This window comes from Phasianus colchicus, chromosome 21 (assembly GCF_987193195.1).
Source record: "Phasianus colchicus chromosome 21, bPhaCol1.hap1.1, whole genome shotgun sequence".
NCBI classification, from domain to species: Eukaryota; Metazoa; Chordata; class Aves; order Galliformes; family Phasianidae; genus Phasianus; species Phasianus colchicus.
This window is the reverse complement of record NC_143456.1, coordinates 8,151,487-8,171,842: the sequence shown is the minus strand read 5'-3', so window position 1 is coordinate 8,171,842 and position 20,356 is coordinate 8,151,487. Positions and strand designations below refer to the sequence as shown.

The 20,356-nt window shown below is 41.6% G+C and overlaps 2 protein-coding genes and 1 long non-coding RNA gene across 13 annotated transcripts in view; 1 reads left to right on the top strand and 2 right to left on the bottom strand.

The window, feature by feature from the left end:
- Positions 1–8: 8 nt before the first annotated feature.
- Positions 9–9,366, top strand: TUBD1 (tubulin delta 1). 9 transcript variants are annotated; one of them, XR_016459221.1, is made up of 11 exons: positions 9–251; positions 760–954; positions 1,484–1,631; positions 2,042–2,258; positions 2,895–3,126; positions 3,903–4,067; positions 4,729–4,869; positions 5,384–5,567; positions 6,495–6,742; positions 7,850–7,984; positions 9,295–9,366. XR_016459221.1 is itself a non-coding variant. In XM_090122486.1 (9 exons), the coding sequence occupies exons 2-9, from the start codon at positions 783–785 to the stop codon at positions 6,595–6,597; spliced, it is 1,362 nt and encodes a 453-aa protein (XP_089978612.1). In that variant the 5' UTR covers positions 9–251; positions 739–782; the 3' UTR covers positions 6,598–7,816. The 9 variants fall into 9 exon arrangements, 7 of the variants coding, with proteins under 7 accessions (XP_089978612.1, XP_089978611.1, XP_031447385.2 ...); XR_016459219.1 differs by lacking the exon at positions 9,295–9,366 and having other exon boundaries at positions 7,850–8,888; XM_090122486.1 differs by lacking the exons at positions 7,850–7,984; positions 9,295–9,366 and having other exon boundaries at positions 739–954; positions 6,495–7,816.
- LOC149915321 (uncharacterized) lies at positions 4,749–10,042 on the bottom strand. The gene is made up of 3 exons (XR_016459222.1): positions 9,975–10,042; positions 7,832–7,917; positions 4,749–4,835 (listed from the first exon to the last, which is right to left on the bottom strand). It is a non-coding gene; the product is annotated as an uncharacterized LOC149915321 (long non-coding RNA).
- A 5,081-nt stretch (positions 10,043–15,123) lies between these two features.
- The window catches only part of VMP1 (vacuole membrane protein 1), a 59,787-nt gene continuing 54,554 nt past the window's right edge, over positions 15,124–20,356 (bottom strand). For all 3 annotated transcript variants that reach the window (XM_031591529.2, XM_031591528.2, XM_031591527.2), the window contains 2 exons: positions 19,242–19,344; positions 15,124–18,012 (listed from right to left, as the gene is read on the bottom strand). In XM_031591529.2, the coding sequence (XP_031447389.1) occupies positions 17,869–18,012; positions 19,242–19,344 (247 nt within the window). In that variant the 3' untranslated portion in view covers positions 15,124–17,868. The remainder of the gene's footprint in view (positions 18,013–19,241; positions 19,345–20,356) is intronic.

The window sequence follows — 20,356 nt, the reverse complement described above, 5'->3', positions numbered from 1 at the left end:
AAGCTGAGCACGCGCGATACGCGCCCACCTCCCTCGCTCCTGGCACGGAGCTTGCGTAGATGGTGCGGCGAAGCCGTTCGCTCAGAGCGTGCGTACTGCCCTCTGCGAAGCCCCGAAGCCCGCCGCTTGTGCCCGAACTGCCCGAAGTTCCCTCTGAGCATGCGCGCAGCAGGCCGTTCGAAGCGAGGCGCGGCGGGCTGGGGGCTCGCTGAGGCGCGCGTGCGCTGCTGGTGCTTGAGCGCTTCTGCGAGGTCAGCCCTGAGGAGGGGCTGCGGCGTGAACCCCGCCCCTCCTGAGCCAGCGTTGAGCTGAGGGGAGATCCTGGGCGGGAAGGACAGGCGAGGGGAGGTGGGCGTCCCTCCTCAGCTGGGAGGGAGAGGCGGCCGAGCGACGTGAGGGGCGGTGGGGGCGGTCCCAGAAGATGGCGGCCGCGGGGAGCGGGCGGGAAATCGGCGGCGCGGCGCTGTGAGGGACTGCGGCACCCCGGGGGCGGGAGCGGGCTGCACGGGGAGGTCGGTGCCACACGCAGAGGATTGCCTCAAAACTGCCATCTGCATTCTTTGATCGGCCTTTCACTTCGGGCTGGAGTGCTGACAGTCGGTATTTCACCAGAAATAGCCGCTGGTTGTACTGCAGTATTTTCGTCCTTGCTAGAGGTTGTAAAAAATTACAAAAGTGATCGGAATTCTGCTTGTCAGAACCTTTTTAACTTTCCATCCCCCCCCCCCCCCCCCAAAGGCATGCTTTTCTTTTTTTTAGGGCTAAACACGAGGTGAATTAGAATGTCAATAGTTGCAGTCCAGCTTGGCCAGTGTGGTAACCAAATTGGTCGTGAGGTGTTTAACACCATCTGTGGTGATGTCCGTGGCACACATGGGTTGTGTTCCAAGAAGGAGAATGAAGCCTACCACGATGCCTGTACAGAACGGTTTTTCAGCGAGGCGGAGTCTGGAGGTACAGCCTTTAGGTGTTTTGTGTCCCACAGAGGGTCTGGTACTGACATCATCCAAGTTCTACCTTCAGTCTGGAAGAACTGTCCCAACCTTCTGCCTTCCTGACATTGCTTACAACTTACAGAAGCAAAATAACAGCTGGTAGAATGTCTGAGACCATGAATTGTGTCTGCCAGTAACACAGCTGGAAATGGCACATGTATGCATAAACAATCTTCCCTTCCAAATATCCACATTTCCCATTGTAGGCAGATAATACCATGGAGCAGGGTCTGGACTATTTGAATCTAGAGTTAACAAGCAAACTGAGACATTACTTTCCCAAAAGATCCATGTCCCTGTTATTCAGATCTATCTTTAGTACTATCAGCAGTTCCCTTGAAATCCAGGACACTGCTGCATCCTGTTTTATGTTCTAGTTGGGGCTTATGTGGGTGGAAGGAATACAACTTGGGCCATGATGCAAGTCTGTATTTCACATAAGCAAGTTGTGATATTGGCACTTAGTTTTGTTTCTCTTCCCCATACAGTACCTATTGCCCGGGCTGTGCTTGTTGACATGGAACCTAAAGTAATCAGCCAAACTTTATCAATAGCTGCCCGGTCCGGCCACTGGAAATACGACGATCAGTCACACTTCTGTCAGAAGCAAGGCTCTGGGAACAACTGGGCAAATGGGTAGGAATCATCATTTCCAGCTTCACTACCAGAGCTGTAGGGGATAATGAGCTGTCTGTGCTCTCTAGGAGTGATACTGTTGCAGCTGTGTAAGAAACACTGTTTAATGACTTTAGGTAGAGAAACAGTACATACAGCAACATTTCTACACTGCTTTTTGCAAAATGAAATTGGTATTTACAGGGAAAATGTAATGGCTTAGAATATGTTTAACAATGGGTTAACAATAAGCACAATTTATAAACAGCTCTTTTGCAAAATAAATGCCACAGCTGAGAATTATTTACTACAAGTAGAATGAGTGACACAATGCCAGGATATATTGGTAATACAAAGAAAAGTACCCTTTATGAATAGGCTGACCTTACTGCCTTTATATCACCTGCCATTTTTCTTCCTTTATTCTACAGTTATTCTGTTCACGGGCCTAGAAACAAAGAAGTAATCATGAATCTAGTGCAAAAAGAAGTAGAGAAATGTGACCAACTCAGTGGATTTTTCACAATAATGAGCATGGCTGGCGGTACAGGTTCTGGCCTAGGAGCATTTGTGACTCAGTGTTTAAGAGATGCTTTTCCAACCTCGTTTATACTAAACCACGTTATCTGGCCCTATGGCACTGGTGAGGTGAATGTCATTTTTCCCAGAGATATTTTGCAAGATTATAATTGTGATCATAGAGGAATGGAAACTTAAGTAAGCTGTTTGCTTTTCATGAGTAAAACAAAATAATGCAATGCAACTGAAATAAACTAGAAAAGAGAAACACTTCATTCTTTGAAAGTTCCACATGACACAAAGGAATTTGTTTGCCTCATATTTGGTAGTTTAATGTAGTTTCATTAAAAAAAAAAATCAAAATTATCATCCATCAAATAAAAAAATCACGGATATCTCAAGCTTGTAAGAAAACATTTAACATGTACTTATAAAAGCGCTATGGTATAATGCAGTTTCATGAGAAGTTCTACTAGCTATCTAGAAATCTCTTATGACAGTATCTGAGCATGGTAATCAGTTCCCAGACAAGTTTCATTCTGAACTGAGATGAGTAACATGATTTTCATAGGTCTTGCTCCATTTCCATGAAAAAGCTGTGACGGCTCCTGACCTTATTCTGCACTTTGGCAAAGAAAATGAATCACTTCCTTAACCACAACAGAGTAAATGACAGTAGCCAGAGGAATATATTAAACTATAGAAAGAGATCAAGTTGTTTGACTCTCATGTAGTGTTTTTTTTTTTTGTTTTTTCTTTTTCCAGGTCATTGTTCAAAACTATAACTCTGTTTTGACTCTGTCACATCTGTATCAGTCATCAGATGCTCTTCTTGTTCATGAAAATGATGTCATCCACAAGATCTGTGCTCAACTGATGCATATTAAACAGATTTCCTTCAGGGATGTAAATCAAGTCATTGCACATCAACTGGGGAGTGTTTTCCAGCCTGCTCACACAGCAGAAGCTGGCTTACACTACAGCAGAAACCCTTTAGGTATCTAACTGCATTGTAGATACTTAAGGCATTCTTACACATCTTTCTGTAATCATTTCATTCTGGGTACTTAAGTTCTTCAGTCTCTTTTACTCAACTATTTGGATATAACCCAAGCTTAAGATAGTAAAAATAGACAGGGAAGTGAAAGACTAACTTAGTAATTCAACCCTAATTTTGTAGCAGTCAAAAATAGATAACCAGCTTCTCGTTTCGTTCTTTACCAAAAGACTCATGTTCCTTCTTTTTCAAATGACTACCACTCTTGTACTCATTTACCTTTCAGAGGAAATTTCTGCCTGGCAGTAATTTTAGACTGAGTTTTAACATTTAACATTAGGTTAGAAGTTTGTACAATCAAAATGCTAGTTTTGTGTTCAGCTCAGAAAACACACTAGCATGCAACCTGGTAGCAACAAGCAACTGGCTTGCGAAGAATCTGCTTGTAAAATTAAGCTCTCATTTTCCTTTCCACCTCTTCAGAAGCATAGAAGGTCCTTAAGATTCTGAGCTAGACTAAAAGGAGGACAAGTCTAAATTGTAAAATAAGAGCTGTTAAATTCCTATATAAAAAACTCAGTGGTAGGTTGTAAATCTTTGCATTTTGTCAGATGCGTCTGTATATTTGTTAAATTTAAATTTTACATATTCTGCTTTCTTACCTTCAGTTACTGATCTTTGTAAAATCCCTCATGCTCTTCTTCTATTTTAACTAGCCTATGTGATATTTTTGTCAAACATGAGCAGCTGTTATTTCTTTCTTTTTTTTTTTCCAGGAGACTTAATGGAAACTTTAGTTCCACATCCTGAATTCAAAATGTTGGGTCTCCGTAACATACCTCAGATGCCTGAAAACTCCCTTGCATTTAGTTCATTCAGTTGGCCTGGACTCCTCAAACATCTGAGGCAAATGCTCATTGCTAATGCTAAAATGGAGGAAGGTAAGAAGCACTCACTCAGCCATCACTCTTTAAGAATATATCTTTACAGTTGAAATAAAGCTTACTGTTTTGTGGGGCTCACTGATTTTAGTCACTCCTTTCAGAAGCAAGCTGCTGCCCTCGGACAGCAGGAATTTGCCTCCACATAGCCAGCTGCTTCTGCACTATTCACTCAGCTGCCACTCCTGGCTTGCTCATGTTTTTGCTCCCAGACATCTCAGTTAATTATAACTATTGAAAATATGCAAAACAACAGTTTTTGGTCATGCACTTAATTTACGTGATTCATTTGGAACATTCTTTAAATCATGTGTTTACTATGCTTTTTCTTGTTATACCTACTAATAAAAATCATATGCTTAGCTTTCCCATATCATTTACATTGAGAATTCAGCAAAGCTTCCACTTATGCAAAGAATGGGCTGGCAGATTGCTAACTACAGAAAAAAAGTATCCATTTCTCTGGTAAGATTAGTGACTACCAGGAAAACACTGCTGGCCAAGCTCGGTTTTCCTCTGAGAATTGTGTAATTGCTGCTTAGTCGACATGCAGAAACTACAAAACTTAGTATGATTTCAGCTTGGGACACAGAGTTAGTCTGAATCTGTATTTCATGAAACATTAACTTTGTTTTATAACTTGTTTGCAAAAATCTTGTAGGTATTGATTGGCAAGTACAGCCGCCATGTCCAGGCAACTCCATCTCCTCCAGTCATTCCACAAACAAGCTGCTGCATTTCAATACTTCCATTGCCAACCTGGTCATCCTGCGAGGAAAAGATACACACAGTGTAGACTTAGGTGAGAAGAAAGGGCACAACATCTCAGTCATTTGTTTCACATCTCAACTGTTTTCTTCGCGTGAAAGTGAAAATAAAAAAAGGTCATGTATTTGACTAATGAAATCAGTATTTCCTCTAGAAAGATGTTAATGTGCAAGGCCATGTGTAATTAGTTAGGACTGTTGTATTTACAGCTAAGACTTCTATATTAACTGAAGAGTTGTAGGGAAGGACAAAAAGACTGAAGTCTATATATACAGTAGAATTATTAGCAATATTGTCTGAAAATACATTTTTCTGCTTCTGGAATGACAAGCATACCTCACATAGGAAGTACTGACAGCAGAGTACACTCCTAGGTAGTATAACTGTTTCAAACATTCAGTACACTTGAAACTGACCAGACTTTTCTCAAGGGCTGAACTGATCCACTGAGTGCTGATTAGGTCACATGGGACTAATGAGATCAAGATGCAAGACCCTGTAGCTTTACATGTATCAAAATATTTACATTTATCTTATTTCCACTACAGGAAGTTTCCGAGATCCCTCATTATATACATCATGGCTAAATCCTCAGGTTGCTTTTAATGCGTGGAAAACCCCAAGAGCATTTAATAAGTATGAGAAGTCTGCTTCTCTGGTTAGCAATAGCCAGTTCCTGCTGAAACCTCTTGACAGTGTTGTAGGAAAAGCTTGGAATATGTTTGCTTCCAAGTAAGTGAAAATAATTCTGTTCATTTCCTTTATAGCTGACATTATCTTCAGTGGTAGCAAAATCAATGCAGAGAAAATCTCTTTCAGCAAAGTAATGGTGAATGAACTTGAATACTGTTCCCACACTTCAGCAGAAACATTTTTTCACTTCAGACATGATGGCAGGGTGCTTACCTTGCACAGAACAGTGCTTATTTTCTGTGGATTAGCAATACCACATATTCTAGGGCTATTGATTTGGTCATTTTCTCAGTATTCTAGCTCCCTAAACTTAGTGCATTCCAGATTGCCCGTTCTAAAAATAATACATAGAAACTCTTTTACTGATCATACAGTTTCTAAATTATATACAGACGTGCTTCACATTCCAGGAAACAAGTTCCTGGCTCAGTTCAAAAACACTAAGGGGATAGAAAATGATTGCCTCTTTACTTGGTCACCATGAACCCAAGGTAACTGGGTGTCACAGCAGACACCTGATAAACAGGAATTCAGTGATTAAAAGTCAAAGGAGAAATACTGCATTTACTAGCAGTGTTCCTATTTTTACCACCCTGCTTCAAAAACAGCATTGATGGGAAGCAAACTATCCTGTACACACAGGTTTAGGCTCTACATCTCTACTTCATAAATTACTTTTCTCATTTAATCATCATAGCTCCTTCCATTTCCCAGTTAGCTGAATTTTGTTAGATGCAATTCTGTCTCATTAAGCCAACATTTCAAAGTAATAAATGCTATTAGAAATAAGTCATGATTTATCAGTAAGTATGAATTACAAAATGAGTTCAAGAGAGAAAGGTGAAACCTAACCACCAAAATCCATTTGAATTTGTTACAGCAACTATACAGTCTAATTGAATGTGTCAGACTCTTCATAGATTTCTAACGTCTTGCCTGTTTTTCTACTGTGACTTCAACACACAGGGCCTACCTTCACCAGTACACTAAGTTTGGAATTGAAGAGGAAGATTTTTTGGACAGTTTCACAGCTCTGGAACAAGTTATCTCCAGTTACACCAACCTTTGATTTTTGAAATTGTTTCTTCCTGAAAGAACCCAGCACTGGAAGACCTTCCATCAACTATCAAATATATAAATTACTGGACTACAACTAATAGTTAATCTTGTGAGCAAGGCATGCGTGTGTTAGAATCAAACTGGATGAGAACTGAGTATGTTTATATGCACAGATATTCCTATTTAACAGATGTAGTAGCTGTTTTCCAAAACAGCTGATATCTGTTCTAGCTTAATCTTTGAATGTCATTTTCAGAACTTGCATATTTTTAATAAAGAATTTCTATACAGAAGGGCTTCCCTCTAGGCATTCCAGCTCCTCCAGTTCCAATTTTTCATGCTAACATTTTGCCCTGGAATGCTTTAAAATTGATAAAAACACACACTATCAGCATTATTAAGCCAGACTCCATTTGGGTATCATTTAAGAGACAACAGTCTGCCACATGGTGCTTTAAAGCAAAGTAAGGCTTAAGTTCTACTTCAAGGCTTAAAACACTGGAAGTTCTGAACCATCTGGGAAGAAAAAAAAGAAACCACAACAAAACACCTGTGAATGGGGGTCTTCGTTTTCTTTATATCCTCTATTAAAGATCACAATGGATTCCATGTTTTCCATACATTTACAGGGAAAACCTTAACTCTTGCTCTTCCTCCTGTATTAGAAGAGCAAGCAGGTGTTCTTTTTTAAATCTACTTTTTAGTACTTAAAGAGATTTGGGAGGAGAATTGCCATTAGATTACAGATGGATAACTCTGTAATGTTATAATGTAATTTCAAAATTTAAGAACCAGGCTTTTTATTTTCTCGACAAATGTTACAACGACCACAAGGTGGTGCCAGCGTGAAACTGCAGCCTGCAAACATAGCAGCCAGGTAGAGAAGCAAAAGTGACCAAAAACCACTCAGATGAAAAAAAATCAGATCAATCTCAAGGACTTTTCCTTTGAGAAGTGGACAAATATCACAGTTTCAGTTTAAGTCTCAGAGTTATTTCACTCCAGGCCACTGAGTTTTTAACTAAAAGATGAGCAAGCATGTAGAACAGTAAATATGTTAAGGGCATTTGCAACATGGCCTGCACAGAAGTCTTGCCCTGTAAGAAATTCTAATCTAGATTTTAAATCTGCAGTGACTTAACACAGCAGTAGATGCAGAAATGCCCTTGTAATTCTGCTGGGCTTCAGTTAGAGGACAGCAGACATTGTATATTATCTATACTTCCTTTCCTGGTTTCATTTACCTCTTCATTTTTGTTCAGGTCAGGAACAGAAGTGCTAAAATCCATCCAGGAACAGCTGTTCTCAAAGTAGCTCAGGAGCATGAGATCTGGAAAGATAAACAAATCTGACACGATCCAAGTAACTGTACAACTGACTCTGGAGAAAGTACTGGGGTAAGTTCACAATTGCTCAAATACAGAAGCAGCAGCAGCTGATCACTGTCATGGATGTAATTTCAATGCATGCCACAGTGGATTCTGATACATTTCATGGGAGTTTAAAGACAAACAATGTTAATCTCTAGTGCCTTCAGAAAAAAATAAAAATAAAAATAAAAATTCAGGAGGGAAAACAAAGAAAACAAGTGGGGTAAATACACTCAAGATGCTTGATGTGTATGACAACACATTTTGACACTATTCTTCTTACAGACCAGAATGCACCATCCAACACTCTGCTCACTTTGCCTTCTCTTTTCACTCAGCTGCTTCAATTCCTGTTTTAGCAATTCCTTCTCAAAAGGAGGACACAATAATCATGGTTCAGTTATCCAGATATACTTCATTTAAAACCACATATAGTTTTTATAGACAATTATTTGTGATGATTTAATATTTTTTTCACTAAGTTACATCCTGTCGGCTCAGAGATAGGGGACTGTTTCGATCAAAAGGGATTTTCTAGTGTTATGTTTTTGTCAATTGAAATATTAAGCTGGGTGGGTATTCTCACACAATAAACTGGAGGAAAGATTGCACAAAACATCAAGAGAACCAGCTCGGGCAGTTCAAGTTTGCAAAGAGCAAAGGGTTAGGAAAGCAAGCAGAACAGTGAGGTTCTCCTTCCCCCCTTCAAAAGGCACAGGATACTTAGCAAAGGTAGAAATCATTTTTCCTAGTGTTAGCTACAGATACTGTTGTCAGACTAAGGATTTCTTCGAGTGTCAGAAATGAAAACAGGTAACTCCATTTCTGACTGAGTCCCAGGGATGGATTCTTCCTCATTGCGACGCTGTGTTACAAAAGAGCTTTTAAACAGCTACAACAGGTTAAGTCCTCTCCGCAACAAGGAAGAGAGCTGTAGGCTATTGTACTGCTACATAAGTAACTTGCAGAAATACCACTGCATTATGTCTGTGTATTTACAATTCCAAGCATGAAGCAAATGCAGCAGCACTTACTGCAGCCACAATGACACAGAGCCATTCACCCATCCCTTACAGCTGCATCTATTCTTTAATGGAGTATGTCACTTTCAGTTAACAAAGGAGCATATTTGGGTTTTTGTTTGTTTAATGGCTTAGCTATGCCACAAAATTCATTGTTGCTTAACAAGATGCCAATCAAATTTTGAATTTTGACAACGCAGATTTCTTGAAGCTACAGAAATTGGAGGTAGAAACAGAACTGTAACTATTGCATTAGCTCTTACGATCACCTCGATTTCACTTGAGGTTGACAGGAATTATTTTTGGCTTCTCCAGGTCTCTTCCTGCCAGCGTTTTTTGCTGCTGACCTCAGTTTTGAGACTCACACCCTCTCCCAAACTAAGCCTTCATCTGTGGCTGAATTCCTCTATTTTTTCCCCAGGATGTGGAGAGCAGAGGGTCAAGTGGCAGGAAGTGAATAACTATTCTCAAGTATACATCATCTCAAATTATACTAGAAGGTGGAGAATTCTTTCTTTATTATTGTTTTATGGAGAAAATTAGTTGGGTAAACAAGAGCCTGAGCCTGGCAGAGGGCCATTACTTCATTAGCAGCTGAAATGAGCAAGGTAGATCAAAGGCCATTCCCAAGGCAATGGTGAACTGAGGGATGGCAGCACCAGTGGCCCTGACCCCACTGCTTTTAGGCAAACTACCCACAGGAAATTCATGAACCATGGAACAATGCATCAAATCTCACTATTGTTTGCTGTCATAGACAGGTGCAAGTCCCCTGGAAGTTGATTCAAGGACTAACTATAGCAGAAATACTGAGTGAACAGGATAAGTTTATTTGGTCACCAGAAAAAACAGGACCTAAGTTACAAGTACTTTAAAGACAGTGACTTTAAAGACAGTGACAATGATGCAATTTATTTGGACTTGTTTGTAAAGTAAGACTTCATAGCAGCAAAAAAAGGATACGAACCATAAAAATGGACTTTTAGGGGACTTACCAGCATGGAGTTAGCAACAGGAACAGTTCCAGATTAAGGGCAAAAACCAGAATTCTGCCAATATGGAAAAAGGAAGTTGTGTGCAAATTAGCAGCTGGTACACAACTAGGAAATGTTAGGGTAAAAAAGGTATTGAATGATTCATTCATTTCCTTTGGCATTTGTTAATAAATTCAGTATAAGTGCTATGAAATGACAACCCAAACATCCTAAAGGAAGTACTCTCGGATGTCAAAGTGTACTTTAAGGAAGCCTGAGATTTGCTGGACACAGCTTTAAAAGCTGAACAACAGCCACCAGGAACATGATTTGTGGATCTGTTGTATTACAAAAAGCTACAAAAAGAGCAGAGCTGCTGCCATTTCTCTACTGCTTTCAAGGGCACCCCAGCCACACTTTTACCAGTGCAGCAAATTCCAGTGTAAGCTTCTTCCTCAAGCCAGCAGCACGGCTTGGACACTCCGACAGCTTTTAATGCGCCTGGATGCAGAGCTGATAATCCCAAATTTTAACTGCAGAGCCTTTCCGGCTCTTTCACTCAAACTGGATGTTCACAATGGCCCCTTCTGAGCACACATTGTATGAATCCTCTCCCTCCAGACAGCCACTTCCCCTCTGTCCGGGTGGGTAATGAGTCACCCACCTCTGTGAATCAGCAGAACAAGCTTAACCCCTTCCCAGAAGCACCAACAGCTGCACATCGGGTGGTGTTTCAAACAAATGTTATTGCCAATGATACAGAGCAAGCTGGAAAAGTCTGGAGATGGCTAGGGGAAAGAGATTAGCAAGGCCATAAGGTTTCATGAGATAGAAAAATAAGAAAAATGAGGACTTTCTCTTGGCCAAAACTCCTCTCAATATTTCCTGTTTCAGCTTCAGGAAGCAGTGAGCTCCCTTCACTAATTATATATGATGAGAAACAAGTGCCATCGTAAACAGTGTATGTGCACTTAAATGAGTGCGTTCTCCAGAAACAATTATTGTACCTACTTGGTTACGCATATGGTATAATGTTTATTCAAAGGCTCACATGAGTACAATTCAGTTGCCTGAGAATGGTGTAGCTGTGGTCAGATGACATGATTCAGTTTGAGCCTTTGCCCAGCAAGCTCCTATATGTAACAGATCAGTGACTGGAGCGCGTGAGCAGCACACCACCCAAGGAGCCAAATGGAAAGCAGCCTCATCCCACACACTGAAGGTGTAATGAAACACTGACTCTGTAATTCTTGGTTGGCAAGGGCAGCAGTAGAGTCATTGTGGCAGCCTCAGTCAGAACAGTCAGAGCTGGGCAACAATTCAGAGCTGCTACTCAGCTCCAAACAATACCGGGTTACAGAATCACAGAATCACTAAGGTTGGAAACGACCTATAAGATCATCCAGTCCAACCATCCACCTGTCACCAATGGTTCTCATTAAACCATATCCCTCAACACAACATCCAAACGTTCTTTGAACACCTCCAGGGTCGGTGACTCCACCACCTCCCTGGGCAGCCCATTCCAGTGCCTGATCACCCTTTCAGAGAAGTAGTATTTCCTAATATCCAGCCTGAATCTTCCCTGGCGAAGCTTGAAACCATTCCCTCTAGTCCTATCACCAGTTACACGAGAGAAGAGGCCGACCCCCAGCTCGCTACAACCTCCCTTCAGGTAGTTATAGAGAGCAATAAGGTCTCCCCTGAGCCTCCTCTTCTCCAGACTGAACAATCCCAGCTCCCTCAGCCGCTCCTCATAAGGCCTGTGCTCCAGACCCCTCACCAGCTTTGTTGCCCTTCTTTGAACACGCTCCAGGGCCTCAATGTCTTTCTTGCAGTGAGGGGCCCAGAACTGGACACAATACTCAAGGTGCGGCCTCACCAGAGCTGAGTACAGGGGAACAATTACTTCCCTACTCCTGCTGGTCACACTGCTTCTGATACAAGCCAGAATGCCATTGGCCTTCTTGGCCACCCGGGCACACTGCTGGCTCATGTTTAGCCGAGCGTCAACCAACACCCCCAGGTCCATTTCCTCTACACAGTCTTCAAGCCATTCCACCCCAAGCCTGTAGCGTTGCTTGGGGTTGCTGTGGCCAAAGTGTAGGACCCGGCATTTGGTCTTATTAAACCTCATCCCATTGGCTTCAGCCCAGCTCTCCAGCCTGTCCAGATCTCTCTGTAGGGCCTCGCTACCCCCAGGCAGATCGACACTTCCAGCCAACTTGGTGTCATCTGCAAACTTACTGAGGGTGCACTCAATGCCCTCATCCAGGTCATCAATAAAAATATTGAAAAGGACAGGCCCCAGCACCGACCCCTGGGGAACACCACTCGTGACCGGTCGCCAGCTGGATTTAGCTCCATTGACCACCACTCTCTGGGCTCTGGGTTCACTATGAACTCCCATATAAAAGTGGAATAGCTGTTTCTACCACTTGCAAAGAGTACACTGGGGTATTTATTTCCTCCTCGCCCCACATGGAGCAGCTCCTACATGACTGAGTCACCAGGTCTGCATGTATACATGCAGTTATTTGATGCCATAAATCACGTCCCTCCCTGCGAGAACTTAACTCAGCTTTTCACATCATTTTCCTCTGTAAGACTGTCTTCCAAACTCAGTATTTTCACTGTGGAGAATTATATAAATAAATAGATGTGAACCAAATGCGTACTGCGATAAAGTAGCTTATTTTTCATCCACAAAGGAAACCTGAAATTACACATCCATGTGGGATCTCACTCAAACTGCAGAAAACTCCACTCAAGAACCAAACTCAACTCGTACAGAGAGCACTGAGCATGACAGGCAGTTGGGACTGCAGGAACTGAGCAAAGAGCCATCAGCTCACCAGGAGTGAGCATCAGTCTGCCATCAACACCAGCACCTTCATTACTCAATCAGAATGACCAACCCTCTGTTACAGCCGAACCCTACTGCCAAAGGACAGCACAGATTTCCAACTTAAAGACATATGGAGTTCACAATCTCCTGGATGTGAGATATCTTCCAGACAGGAGTGATTCTCCATTATAGCAGAGAACAGTAAAATGACACACACTACCAATGCCGCGGGGAAACAAAATGCTTAAACCACTTGGGGAGACAAAATCAGACCTGTGGGGCTCCTCTGTCACATGTAACTTTAAAAAAAAAAAAATAGATTATGCCTTAAATTGCTGGTATTAAGGACAGAGGATCACCCAAGCAGGAGAAACACAGAAGTCATCAATCTGTATTTCTTACATGGACTGAACAGCAGTTTCTGGGGCCATCAGGAGGCAGGGGTGGAGTGGAGCAGTTATCAGAGCAGGAACAATGCACAGAGCTCACAAGTCCTATCTTTTGCCTTTCACCAGGAAACAGCAGTTCATTTCCTTATTGCCAATTGCCTGGGCATCACATTTCAGCTTCTTGGGAAACCAGAACAATTAAGGGAGGAGCAACTCCCCCGAACCACGGGAGGTGCTGCACACTGACATATCCATATCTGAACAGCTTAAATGAGGTTTAGAGAGAAGCGACCTTTGATTTAATGCTCATGTAGTCAATGCACAGAATCATTCCTTAAGTGAACAGTAATAAAAACCCCTCCAGCAGATTAAAGAGCAATGTGAAAGGCAAACTAAAACAAAGACAGCCTGTTTAACAGGTTCACGAGTATTTTTCAAACAACCGAACATCACCAGCAGTGTATATGCAGAACAACTTCAGAGCCCAACAGGCTGAACCCAACACAGAGCTGCCTGCAGCATTTTTGACCAAAATAGCATTGTGTTGAATTCCTAGTGTGTGCCCAAAGCCCATCACAGACTGCTGGGCCTTTCCTGTCTGCCTTTAGTTGGAAGGGCAGATGGTTTTCTGGACATTGATATCCATTTCTACATTTGAGCTCCTCTCACTGGCTCAGGTTGTGACATCTCTCCTGCTCACACTGAGACCAAACAGCTGCCTCTTGGGAATGCTGAGTACATGCAGCCACCAAGTCAAACAGAGGAAGAAACGTGAGGCTGCAGATCTGTCCTCAATGACACGTGTGAACTTCAAAAGTCACAGCAGGATCAGGAGGTTCCTCCATAATCTCTTTAAAAATGAGTTTGCAAGGAGCATAGGCAAATATCTACCCTCTATCTTACTCAGGAGGCATTGGGGGTGTTCCACAGAGAGCGATCACCAGACCCCTGCTTCCCCCTCGGTTGCACTCAGTGCTGCAGTCCCATGACCCCATTGGTAGGGGAAGCACTTACTGTTGGGAGTTTTTTTTCCTTCTCCTGCTCCAAAAAATAAAAAACACAAACTTGCAAAAAAAAACAAAAAAACCCTCAGAACTCACAATCCCAGATGAGCCACCTCCATTACCTCCATGACTGCAATCAACCTTACAACTGCTGATGATAAGTATTTTTTAACCATGTGTTTCAAAGACAACTGCCATTATTTTTACCTCTAGGACCACCCCCAGCCACCACTTATTTTTACACCTGCAATACGCTTTGTTCACTACCAGTCATGTTTGTGCTTGATAAGCATGTAATGATCCACAGTATTCTTGTTTGCAATTAGTGCTGCTTGGAGTGAGGAGGAAGCTGGTTCTAATGAATTAAATAATGAAACCCCAAAACAAAGCAGAGAGGAACGCTGAGGAACAGCACTGAGCCCCTCAAGTATCAGTGATGGGTGTCTGTCAGCACAAGCAGCAGCAGGGAAAGCTCAGCTTGCATTACTGGGAACCACTGGGATGGAGGTAGGAACTGCAGATGGAGCAGTTCCTGTTTGCTGTGATGGAGCAGTGTGGGACTGGTGATTCCATTTAGCACAAAGCAGTGTGACCTTTTCAACTTATCCATCAGATAAAGCATAGTGAAGTAATTGAGGCTGTTGCTCTTTGCAAACAGAGCTCACTTTGGGCCTTACCCACATCAAAATCCATGACTGACTGCTTCCAGTGCACAACTGAAAGTATTCCTGATAAAACCATTGGCTAAGGCAGCAAAACACATCCAGATGAGATGTGAAAGGCTCTGGGCCTTTCTCTGTAGCCACAAAATACACTGTGAACACAACTTATCTTCACACTCACCACAGAACACTTGGGATAACAAATTTCAAAGTGTAACCAAATTCAATACACAAAAAAGGAAACAATCCAGCTGGAATAAACATGAGGAATCTGTTACTTGTTTATTTAAGCAAACATAGCACTCTTCATTTTCACAACCTTACCTTGTATTAACTTTTACCAAACCTTAATATCTCCCGTTGCTGAAAAAGTAGGAGGAAGGAGAACGAGCAGTTCCTCTGTTAAACGCTTTCAGAAAGATTCAAACAATGGCACAGCTCATCGGAGTGGTCGTGTACAACGTGACATGAATAACTGCATGTTTGTTTCTCACTTTACTTTTCAATGTGCAAACAGATTGAAATAAAAGGGGGGAAGCTGTGAGTTTATTCAGCAACTTTTCACTAATCAATGGGCAAAGAGGCATCATTACAAGTAGACTGCTAGGGCATTCAGAAAGTTACCATTTATTGGCTCAAGGGGCTTCTTCCATCCCTTTTTAATTATTAATACAATCTCAAGATGCCCTCAAGATGGCATAGACTCCTATGAAAGGCCTTAAGACACTACTGGAACTGCAAAGTAAAAGTAAACAGCAGCATCCTATGAACAAATGGCAAATTTGAGGGAAAAAACAATGGCACAGAAGCAAGAAAGGTTGTTAACAGCTGTTTTACTAACCCAAACACGCTGAAGAAAAACGAAACAAACAGCCATGAGCTGCTGACATGAGTTATTACAATGTGCAAAATTAAACTTTTAGCAGACTGAAAAAAGCAAAGTACCAAAAAGAGCTTTTTTTAAATTTTATTTTGTGAATGTGTATTGCATTAGAACAAGTTCTTTGCTATGTAATTGTCAAAGAGCTTATTTAGGCCCAAAAGAGAAAAAGCCACCAGGGCCAAGAATTCAGAAAAACTATTCACCTCTTAAAACTCAGCAGAGGCAAATGAAGGGCATTATTGCGTTTAATGGCCTCATGCTGCCTCCCCTCCTGTTGCTTTTAACTACCTCCCAGCACTCAGAGCTTCAAATATTTAAATATAACATGGCTACATTAAGAAAAGTCCATATTTAAAGCCTCCCCGTTCACTCAATAATGTTTGAAGTTGTACACAAAGCATACAAGATAAACATTACAAACCTGACACACAACCGAGATGGAGCTTTAAGAGATGCTTCGGACGCAGCTTGCCACACTGCATGGCTGGTGTACTCATTTCCATCAAAACTGAAAAACATTTATATGCCACTGATGTTCAATGAAAACAGCTGGAGATGGATGAGGGAACGGTCAGATGAGAGATACCAAAATGTCAGACAGCCTACCGACTGTTGTTGCCATGAGATCCAACAGTCAACATCAGTCTGATAAGCTATCCGACAGGATGGTACAGCCATGGGGATGTCACGACGGCCGGCAACACAGGAGGACATTCAGGCAGGATTGAACAAAATCCTTACTCTCACACCTTGCTCATGATCTGCCCTAACCTAACGCAGGCATAAACATACAACCCAAGCAAGAGCGAAATCAAGCCTGCCTCGTGCTTGTGTGCCACCTGTTGATAATGCTAACTGAAAGTCAAATTAACTCCTAATCCCCCCTAGGCTAAAAGTCAAAAACAATAGATCTAAAATTACAGGAGTAGTAATACATACACAGCAGCAGTAGTGTGGCTGTCTACTTTCTAAAGAGGAAAGAGATCTGATTTAATATGGATTACGTTCACATACATTAAAATCGACACACTGACTTAAAGCAGTATCTTATAAGCATCTGAATTTTCAAGCCTAAGTGTGAGGTTCTCTATGACTCCACATACAATTGCTGGGTTTGACACCAATTCTCTGTGTTCATCTGGAATCTTTACACTTCCCCCTTCTCCTTCACAGCTCACGATGTTGTTATCAGTGGCAAACATCGACCAACGATTTATGATAACAATCATAGCTAAACTCGCCTATTTCAAGCAGTGAGCCATACTCCACCCAGTGATACACCTTCTACTTTGTTCCGATAAGAAGTTCTTAAGAAAAAGGGAAAAAAGAATAAAGGGTGGTTTCAGCACCATTTGTGCAGGAAGGATGAGTAAAGCATGCAACCCGTGGGATTAAGGCTTAATAAAGACGAAACTCAGCATACAAAAGGGGAAAGGAAAAGAAACAGCTTAAAAAGACTGACACAAGAAATTCTGGAATGATCAAAGATGACTTTATAAAGTTTTATCTTAACTTCATTCTAAATATACAGAATAAAAAAATGTCAGCTTCAGCATTTTGACATCAATCATCTCTGCTAACATCGTGACGATTAAAGGGCGGCTTTTCCAACCAAGAGCACGTGCAATGCAATGGGACACCAGAGAATTCAAATGGAATAACCTTACCACGAGGGACATGCAACAGTTTTTATCCAATTTCTATTCATTTATATACATCTTGATGGTCTTGAAAGTTAAGGTAAAAAAACAAAAGAGCCGCCCTTCAAAATAAAGGTTACCCTTAGGTCAGTCTGAAATGAAATCAGGAAATACTAAACCATCGGTTTTGGAAGTAATTCGGATGGACAAGATCTGTGTTAAGCACAATTTAACATCACCTTGTCCATGCCATATGATACAACTCAGATGTATAAAGCATTCATACCTTACCTTAACACCTATAAGTTTTGTCAGTGAAACGTCTGTTCTAATAGCCAAATTATTTTCAAAATAAAATAAAAACCTGCCTTAGTTCAAAGTTGATGTTAAAAAGTTTTCCCCCATTTTGAATAATGCTGAATTTTATACGTATGGAAAGAAGCGTCACTTTTTGTCTGCTAAAGCCCATTCACAGTTCTTTTTCCAAGCTCATTTGGTTTTCTCTTCGGAGTACATCTTCTGTTGCAGCCTTTTGGCATAGCTTTGGGCCATGGAGTTGATTATAGATAAGATAAAATAACAAACCATGACAATCACCAATTTTTCAAACATCCACGACAGCCAGTTTTCACCCTGAAGAAGACAAAGACAAAACAGAACAAGGAGGAAAACGGAGATTAGTGGACAGCACAAAGGCAGTTCTCTCCATTTTATAAGTGAAAGGGAAAAACCTGAACATCTTTTTAGAACTAATCTATCAAATTGAAAACAGGAACCAAGCTATATGTACAGCTGAGTTTGGTCCCTGGAAAGACAAGGCACGGGGGGCTGCACCCACACTGCAGGGCAGACAACGAACCCTTGCTTGCTCACCCTGTGCTGATGAAGTGATGTATTATTCCCAGTGTTGGTTGGTCTCTGCTAACAGTTCAGAGAGTTTGGAATTAAAAATCCCCAACCACCAACTGTCTTGTTCATTGCAAACAAAACAGTAAGTCCACTGGTTAACAACGTTTTTTTTTCCTAAACTGTGCATATTCCCATTAATATCAGATTCTTCTCTTCTTCTTCTAAAGGTTAACACGATGACATCCGCAGTCCCACTCCATTCCCCCACTGCTCCTCACTGCTGCTTTTTGTCAAAGGAGGGCAGCACTGCACTGCACAACAGTCACATCAATGCAAATGAGAGGTATCTCCACATTTACTTATCCCAGACTGATTCTCCCTAATTGAACCTCTTTTCTATTAAGAAATTGGTCAAAAAACATTCATAAGAGCTCCAACTACTACTGAGCAGTTAGTTAGATTAATGGGCTTGGGTGAGTGGAGCTCGTTACAAGTTTACAAACTTGCTCCGTCGCCACTAAAAATTTTTGGGTTTTTGCACTGCTTTGTATGAAAGGGTACTTCTGCCCCTTTGTCCCAACACCAAACACTGTATCTTTCTTTTCCCTTTTGGACACTGACCCCCGTGGATTCTGTTTCTCTCACTGGCCATTAAGTGACAGAACCCACTGCCTTCCCAAGCACTGGTACTGACACAGTTTACCATCACTCCTCCTCTAAGCATAACTTCTTTCTGCTTTTATTTCTCCTTCAAAATAGACACACTAACAGAGAGGCAAGATGGGCCATCAGTCTTATTTTATTGTTTCCTGTGTTATTTAGGAGGTTTGCATCTATTGCATACAAATCTTTTATTATTGTTAATTCCCAGGTTGTTTTTTAAATTACTATTCAGCTATTTCCTGGGCCACTGCAAAACCCTTCACAAAGAATAAAGAGTTAAATTGGCAAAGCTGACCCAGGGAGAAGGCAGAGGGAGGAAAAGTTCACTGGGGAGGCAGAGAGGCTCTTACCTGCGGCACACCGGCGTCGTGTTTGTGGTGGAGTTTTATCCTCTGAGCTTCCAAATATTCTTGAAATGGCTTCTGAAGAGAAGGACCTATACTTGGAACAGCACTGATGCAATATTTTTTTCCCAGGGAACAAGACAAAATAGAGGAGGAGAAAAAAAAACAGAAAAAAACCCATACATATTAAAAAAAAAAAAAAAACAACAAAACTTACCACCTTGACCCAAACAGAACAAAGTTCCAACTGAGCTACAGCTACAGCTCAGAAGTGCTTTGCTGCTTGGGAAAGCAGATAAGCACAAAATAAAGTGTATTTTATCTTTAATCTGATACTTCTGGAAGGGACATGTTTCCCCAGAGCTTCAAAATGTTTAAAAAGAAAAATATTTCAGAGCGAATCAGTGATAATACACTGTTGGTAACACAGAAAGAAGCAGTGAACAAAGTTTCCTTAAAGCCTGGGAGAGGGCAGCCAGGGCTGTGCGCTGATGTGGTGCTGAGAATGAAATGAATGACTTCTCAGAAGTCCCACATTTATCACCAGCAGTTCCTGTAAGAACTGGTTTGAACCGATTAATAAGGAAATGACTTGTGCTTGTGTCATCCCCCAGTTAAAAAAGAAACTGCTCGCCCTATGACTTGCCCCTATCTCCTCAAAGGAGACGGCCCCTTTCTCAAACTAAGTCCTTATTAGGACAATCTGTGCGTCATCCTTATCCAGAAAGAATGCATTAGCAAATTCTGCAGGCTCCTCCCATCGGTCAGTGATTAACAAAGGAACAAAGAGAGAACTATGAACCCTGTTCTGAATCATTTCATGCTTTATGGCAGATGACTTGCACAAAAACTGCAATACGTTACTGAACACCTTGTTCCTACATTCACATTATAAAGATTGACAAGAGGTTTTTGGAGCTGCGAACGCTCTCCCAAAGCACAAAGGTGTTAACGCTGCACAGAGCGGCCACCGACTTCCATCCTGCTAATACCACAGCCCATCCACATCCAACACTGATCATTTTCCTGTAGATCTGAACACCACACTACGAAGCAAGAGGACTGGGGAGGTAAAGAAACTGTCATTACACTTAAAAAAAAAAAAAAAAAAAAAAGAAGCT

What these genes read in the sequence shown, in the direction of transcription:
- TUBD1 (XM_090122486.1), top strand. Translation starts at nt 783, where the DNA reads ATGTCAATAGTTGCAGTCCAGCTTGGCCAGTGTGGTAACCAAATTGGT. An exon ending in CAGCGAGGCGGAGTCTGGAG is followed by an intron (nt 955 to 1,483) that starts GTACAGCCTTTA and finishes TTCCCCATACAG; the next exon opens with TACCTATTGCCCGGGCTGTG. An exon ending in TAATGCTAAAATGGAGGAAG is followed by an intron (nt 4,068 to 4,728) that starts GTAAGAAGCACT and finishes AAAATCTTGTAG; the next exon opens with GTATTGATTGGCAAGTACAG.